The following is a 7,884-nucleotide window of genomic DNA, read 5'->3' on the forward strand; positions in this document are numbered from 1 at the left end:
CGCGGTAACCTTCAGTTGAAAATTGGTTTAAATTTTACTCTGAAGAACACTTTGGTGCAGGGACCTCAGTTTTTGTTATTATGATTTGTCATGACCAGCAAATGAACCATATTAATTTAAAGGTCGATGGATTAAAGGTCAAGCTGTAGGTGGCCGAAAGCTGAAATCGGTTTCCAATCAATATTTGAAGGACGCTATGGCCCAAGGGCCTCAAGGACCTTTGTTGGTAGGTTGGTCATGACCAGGAGATAAACCCTATTGCTTTGAGGTCAATGCGTCAAAGGTCATGGTTGTTTTGACCGGAAGTTTAAAATAACGCTTAATCATAGAGACGTCGAATTTGGTAGATGTCACTAAAACATGACCAGCACCCTAATTGGTTTGACTTTATTTGGGCAAAAGTCAAGGTCGTGGTGACATTGAGCTGAAAATCCGATTTCGTTCTATAATTGAAGAATGTTTGTATCCAGGTACCTCGAAAACATTCGCGGCGTCTTTGACGCGTTGCATCAAAATTAGTCAAGAGATTTACTTAAATACAACCTGTTACATGCTTAGCTTAAATTCAACCTTTAAAAATGGTTAACATTAATACAACCTAGTATATGGTTAACATAAATAAAGCCTATTTCTTGGTTAATAAAAATACAACCTGTTATATGGTTAACATAAATACAACTTTTTATGGTAAACATAACATGTAAACATAAATGAAAATATGTAACATAAATAAAACTGATGCTATGCATGAGCCATAACCATTTAAGGCACCAACTGAATTTATAATTAGTCCATGACCTTTTCTCGGTTATATATAAAACATGCAGACCTGATACTAGGAACTATATGCCTATTTTAAAGCTACTATCAAGTGCGCATTTTTTATTGCTAAGTTAATGATTATTTTGTGGATGGAATGATACACAATGACTCCAATCATGGTCACATCACAATTATTGCCCATACTGACATTTAACCCTTTGCATGCTGGGTAAATTGTCGTCTGCTCAAAAATGTCGTCTGCTTTATTCTAAATTTCTTTCAATTTACTTAAAACTTTGGGGATATATTGACTGAGTGGCAAACAGCTTGGAACCTGACCAGGCGCCGAGTTACTCGGTGCCTGGTCTGGTTCCAAGCTGTTTGCAAAGCCTTTAAAATCGCCATCAGCAGCCTAAGGGTTAATTTCTGAAATTCGAACCTAGGTGGTAATCGAAATTTATAGTACGCCAATAAATGAAACACAGGACATAAATGACTTGCTCTTGTTAACTGATTTGAAGTGATGATATATCCTACAACAAACACAGGAAGAACAAGTACTTTGTCATCGATTACTAACAGTTATATCCTGTTCGTGCGAATCTTTTGAATAAGTTGAATCTATGTATATTGATGACAACATGGATAAATTAATAATTAAAATGATATTGATGATGCTGCCGAGTAAGATTTATTATTTTCAGACTTTGTATTTATTGATACCAATGTAATAAATTATCAATATTCTAAAGAAATAATTTAAACAAATAGTAGAAAAAATACTCTTTAGATCAATTATTGATTATGTTTTCTTTATTGTTCACGAAGAGAATCATAACGGGACAGAATGTTATCAAGTTATTAAAACTAAATCTAAACCTATTGAATGTTAAGAAAATCATCGAACTACCTTGATCAGTTGTTTGTATATCAATTGTGCACCGAATTTAGTCATGGAGACGAAAGAAGATAAGAATACATATATTGCAGGTTAAAACTTTTTGTTTGCAAATAAACTTAGCGAAAGGTGATTGTCAAGATACATATCAAAGCCGTGTAAATAAGAGTCAAAGTAATTGCATTTTAATGCATCAATTTCAATTCTAAACATAAAAAGCGTTTAAAAGTACATAATAATGGATCAGTCAACGAACAGTATCTGATGACGTAACAATTATACCGCAAGTCACAGACTACAGTACACAGGTCATGGTTCAAGATCACGAGTGTTTACAAACAATCGCCACATGTTGAATGGATTTAATTCATGTTGATATTGTTGGATGTTCAAAACTCAACCGATATAGAGATATTTAATTTATGTTGTAGTTAAGATTTTGTCATTCACCACAGGAATGAAATTAACTATCGTTCAATGCTGCACTGTTTTTAGTCATTCTAAAATGCCGTCCAGGCTTTTTTTTAATGATGGTTAGCCTAGTCTATTTGATACGATAGTATAGTGTGGCTACTGTAGTCGCCCTGTTCTGTGTTCTGTTACATGATACGATAGTATAGTGTGGCTACTGTAGTCACCCTGATCTGTGTCCTGTTACATGATACGATAGTATAGTGTGGCTACTGTAGTCGCCCTGATCTGTGTTCTGTTACATGATACGATAGTACAGTGTGGCTACTGTAGTCGCCCTGATCTGTGTGCTATTACATGATACGATAGTATAGTGTGGCTACTGTAGTCGTCCTGATCTGTGTGCAATTACATGATATGATAGTATAATGTGGCTACTGTAGTCGCCCTGATCTGTGTTCTGTTACATGATACGATAGTATAGTGTGGCTACTGTAGTCGTCCTGATCTGTGTTCTGTTACACGATACAATAGTATAGTGCGGCTACTGTAGTCGCCCTGATCTGTGTTCTGTTACATGATACGATAGTATAGTGTGGCTACTGTAGTCGTCCTGATCTGTGTTCTGTTACATGATACGATAGTATAGTGTGGTTACTGTAGTTGTCCTGATCTGTGTGCTGTTACACGATACGATAGTATAGTGTGGTTACTGTAGTTGTCCTTATCTGTGTTCTGTTACATGATACGATAGTATAGTGTGGCTACTGTAGTCGCCCTGATCTGTGTTCTGTTACATGATACGATAGTATAGTGTGGCTACTGTAGTCGTCCTGATCCGTGTTCTGTTACACGATACGATAGTATAGTGCGGCTACTGTAGTCGCCCTGATCTGTGTGCTATTACACGATACGATAGTATAGTGTGGTTACTGTAGTTGTCCTGATCTGTGTTCTGTTACACGATACGATAGTATAGTGTGGTTACTGTAGTTGTCCTGATCTGTGTGTTATTACACGATACGATAGTATAGTGTGGTTACTGTAGTTGTCCTGATCTGTGTTCTGTTACACGATACGATAGTATAGTGTGGCTATTGTAGTCGTCCTGATCTGTGTGTAATTACACGATACGATAGTATAGTGTGGTTACTGTAGTTTTCCTGATCTGTGTTCTGTTACATGATACGATAGTATAGTGTGGCTACTGTAGTCGTCCTGATCTGTGTGTTATTACACGATACGATAGTATAGTGTGGCTACTGTAGTCGTCCTGATCTGTGTTCTGTTACATGATACGATAGTATAGTGTGGCTACTGTAATCGTCCTCATCTGTGTGTTATTACACGATACGATAGCATAGTGTGGCTACTGTAGTCGTCCTGATCTGTGTGCTATTACATGATACGATAGTATAGTGCGGCTACTGTAGTCGCCCTGATCTGTGTTCTGTTACATGATACGATAGTATAGTGTGGCTACTGTAGTCGTCCTGATCTGTGTCCTGTTACATGATACGATAGTATAGTGTGGCTACTGTAGTCGTCCTGATCTGTTTTCTGTTACATGATACGATAGTATAGTGCGGCTACTGTAGTCGTCCTGATCTGTGTTCTGTTACACGATACGATAGTATAGTGTGGTTACTGTAGTTGTCCTGATCTGTGTTCTGTTACACGATACGATAGTATAGTGCGGCTACTGTAGTCGCCCTGATCTGTGTGCTATTACACGATACGATAGTATAGTATGGTTACTGTAGTAGTCCTGATCTGTGTTCTGTTATATGATACGATAATATAGTGTGGTATCTGTAGTTGTCCTGATCTGTGTGCTGTTACACGATACGATAGTATAGTGTGGTTACTGTAGTTGTCCTGATCAGTGTTCTGTTACACGATACGATAGTAGAATGTGGTTACTGTAGTTGTCCTGATCAGTGTTCTGTTACATGATACGATAGTATAGTGTGGCTACTGTAGTCGTCCTGATCTGTGTGTTATTACACGATACGATAGTATAGTGTGGTTACTGTAGTTGTCCTGATCTGTGTTCTGTTACATGATACGATAGTATAGTGTGGCTAATGTAGTCGTCCTGATCTGTGTGTTATTACACGATACGATAGTATAGTGTGGCTACTCTAGTCGTCCTGATCTGTGTTCTGTTACACGATACGATAATATAGTGTGGCTACTGTAGTCGTCCTGATCTGTGTGCTATTACACGATACGATAGTATAGTGTGGCTACTGTAGTCGTCCTGATCTGTGTCCTGTTACATGATACGATAGTATAGTGTGGCTACTGTAGTCGTCCTGATCTGTGTTCTGTTACATGATATGATAGTATAGTGTGGCTACTGTAGTCGCCCTGATCTGTGTTCTGTTACATGATACGATAGTATAGTGCGGCTACTGTAGTCGCCCTGATCTGTGTTCTGTTACATGATACGATAGTATAGTGTGGCTACTGTAGTCGCCCTGATCTGTGTCCTGTTACACGATACGATAGTATAGTGTGGCTACTGTAGTCGTCCTGATCTGTGTTCTGTTACACGATACGATAGTATAGTGCGGCTACTGTAGTCGCCCTGATCTGTGTCCTGTTACATGATACGATAGTATAGTGCGGCTACTGTTATCGCCCTGATCTGTGTTCTGTTACATGATACGATAGTATAGTGCGGCAACTGTAGTCGCCCTGATCTGTGTTCTGTTACATGATACGATAGTATAGTGTGGCTACTGTAGTCGCCCTGATCTGTGTCCTGTTACATGATACGATAGTATAGTGCGGCTACTGTAGTCGCCCTGATCTGTGTCCTGTTACATGATACGATAGTATAGTGCGGCTACTGTAGTCGCCCTGATCTGTGTCCTGTTACACGATACGATAGTTTAATGCGGCTACTGTAGTCGCCCTGATCTGTGTCCTGTTACATGATACGATAGTATAGTGTGGCTACTGTAGTCGTCCTGATCTGTGTTCTGTTACATGATACGATAGTATAGTGTGGCTACTGCAGTCGCTCTGATCTGTGTTCTGTTACATGATACGATAGTATAGTGTGGCTACTGTAGTCGCCCTGATCTGTGTTCTGTTACATGATACGATAGTATAGTGTGGCTACTGTAGTCGCCCTGATCTGTGTGCTTTTACATGATACGATTGTATAAGTGCGGCTACTGTAGTCGTCCTGATCTGTGTCCTGTTACACGATACGATAGTATAGTGTGGCTACTGTAGTCGCCCTGATCTGTGTCCTGTTACATGATACGATAGTATAGTGTGGCTACTGTAGTCGCCCTAATCCGTGTTCTGTTAAATGATACGATAGTATAGTGTGGCTACTGCAGTCGCCCTGATCTGTGTTCTATTACATGATACGATAGTATAGTGTGGCTACTGTAGTCGCCCTGATCTGTGTTCTGTTACATGATACGATAGTATAGTCAGGCTACTGTAGTCGCCCTGATCTGTGTTCTGTTACATGATACGATAGTATAGTGCGGCTACTGTAGTCGCCCTGATCTGTGTTCTGTTACATGATACGATAGTATAGTGTGGCTACTGTAGTCGCCCTGATCTGTGTCCTGTTACATGAGACGATAGTATAGTGCGGCTACTGTAGTCGTCCTGATCTGTGTTCTGTTATATGATACGATAGTATAGTGTGGCTACTGTAGTCGCCCTGATCTGTGTCCTGTAACATGATACAATAGTATAGTGTGGCTACTCTAGTCGCCCTGATTTGTGTTCTGTTACACGATACGATAGTATAGTGCGGCTACTGTAGTCGCCCTGATCTGTGTTCTGTTACATGATACGATAGTATAGTGTGGCTACTGTAGTCACCCTGATCTGTGTTCTGTTACATGATACGATAATATAGTGTGACTACTGTAGTCGCCCTGATCTGTGTTCTGTTACATGATACGATAGTATAGTGTGGCTACTGTAGTCGCCCTGATCTGTGTTCTGTTACATGATACGATAGTATAGTGTGGCTACTGTAGTCGCCCTGATCTGTAACAGGACGACTACAGTAGCCACACTGTACTTTCATAGCATGTTATGGATCACAGATCAGGGCGATTACAGAAGCCACACTATTCTATCATTGCATATTATGGATCACAGATCAGGACGATTACAGTAGCCACAATATACAATGTACTATCACAGCATGTTATGGAGTACAGATAAGGAAGATTACAGAAGCCACAATAAACTATCATAGCATATTATGGATCACAGATCAGGACGATTACAGTAGCCACACTATACAATGTACTATCATAGCATGTTATGGATCACAGATCAGGAAGATTAAAGTAGCCACACTACACTATCATAGCACATCATGGAACACAGATCAGGACGATTACAGTAGCCACACTATACTATCATGGCATGTTATGAAACACAGATCAGGACGATTACAGTAGCCACGCTACACTACTATAGTATATTATGGATCACAGTTCAGGACGACTACAGTAGCCACAATATACTATCACATCTTTAATCAAACCCACTTCAGAAACACTACAGTAGCCCTGATATACTATGATATTAGAAATTGAACACAGATCATAAGCCAACAGACTAAGAAACAAGTAACAGACAGATTTTAATAAAGTTTACGATATATATAAATTAATGCTAGGCCAGTGCAATATAAAGGGAGATACTTTGTGTATATATACTAACGTATGAATTTCATGATTTCAGGTCTATGCCTTTCCATGAAGTGTTTTGAGTGTAATTCGGAACAGTTGCCACGGGAATGCAGCTCCGTCTTCAAGTTGACCAAGGAAAATGCTACCTACATCAGAGATGACTGTGACACGTGTCTCAAGGTGTATTTCGTTAATGGCTCAAGTAAGTTACCAATTGTGTTCAAACAGCGTGATTTTAAAGACTATAATGTTATATATATAACGAATAAGTTGCATATAATATTTCCAAGTTATTTAAATACTAGTAGCTAAAAATATCTACACCCAATGCCTAGTCATGAATCCTTGATTGCAGTGTGTGTATACCACCTGATAAATTACGTGCTACGTCGGAATGCAACGTTTTGCTCCGAATGAAGACTTTATATAAAATAGCGCAGTCCACGCCGCTTTCGGAGCCCCGCCTTTGATCTTTTATCAGAGTTTGATTGAGAGTTTAGTTTCTTAAAACATCTCGATAAACCTTTTCACAAAACGGCCGTCTGACGGTGCACTGTCAAAACATTACTTTGAAAACAGGTTTGTCGAAGTGTTTGATGAAACTAATCACCTTAACAAACTCCGGTAATAAAACGAAGGCAGGATTCTTCAAGCGTCATAGACTGCCCTTTGTTTCATTTAAAATGGTGTAGTAAAAGTAAAGTTTTCTTTGTTTTAAGTCTTCATTTTAAACAAAAAATGCCTTCTGGTGTAGCATATATGACGTAGTTTATCACGTGGTTTATCCAGATTGAGATATCAGAGTATTTTGTTCATGGGCTGTCCTATAGAATGCGAGAGTCCTATTTAACAGTGTCATCGCATTTTCAGGTTACCAGAGACATTGTCGACCCAAGGTTTCCAGTGGCTACCACCTATCTCTCGGATGCGAGAAGGATGGGGACAAACGTACATGTTATTGTCAAGAGGAATTGTGCAATGGAGCTAGGAGTGAGCTCGCTGCGTTCACTATAATGATTTTTGTTTGCATATCTGCCTACCTTTTGTATAGTTTCATGTCTCCGGATACCCTTCATCTTTGAATGATAAATAAATACTCGGATGAAGTTTTATCCGTACCTTATTCGA

The 7,884-nt window shown here is 39.2% G+C and overlaps 1 protein-coding gene across 1 annotated transcript; it reads left to right on the forward strand.

The window, feature by feature from the left end:
• Positions 1-1,322: 1,322 nt before the first annotated feature.
• On the forward strand, positions 1,323-7,884 carry LOC128239561 (uncharacterized). Its single transcript, XM_052956165.1, has 3 exons — positions 1,323-1,446; positions 6,809-6,958; positions 7,627-7,884. The coding sequence occupies exons 1-3, from the start codon at positions 1,386-1,388 to the stop codon at positions 7,836-7,838; spliced, it is 423 nt and encodes a 140-aa protein (XP_052812125.1). The 5' UTR covers positions 1,323-1,385; the 3' UTR covers positions 7,839-7,884.

Source organism: Mya arenaria, chromosome 1 (assembly GCF_026914265.1).
Source record: "Mya arenaria isolate MELC-2E11 chromosome 1, ASM2691426v1".
Lineage (NCBI taxonomy): Eukaryota > Metazoa > Mollusca > Bivalvia > Myida > Myidae > Mya > Mya arenaria.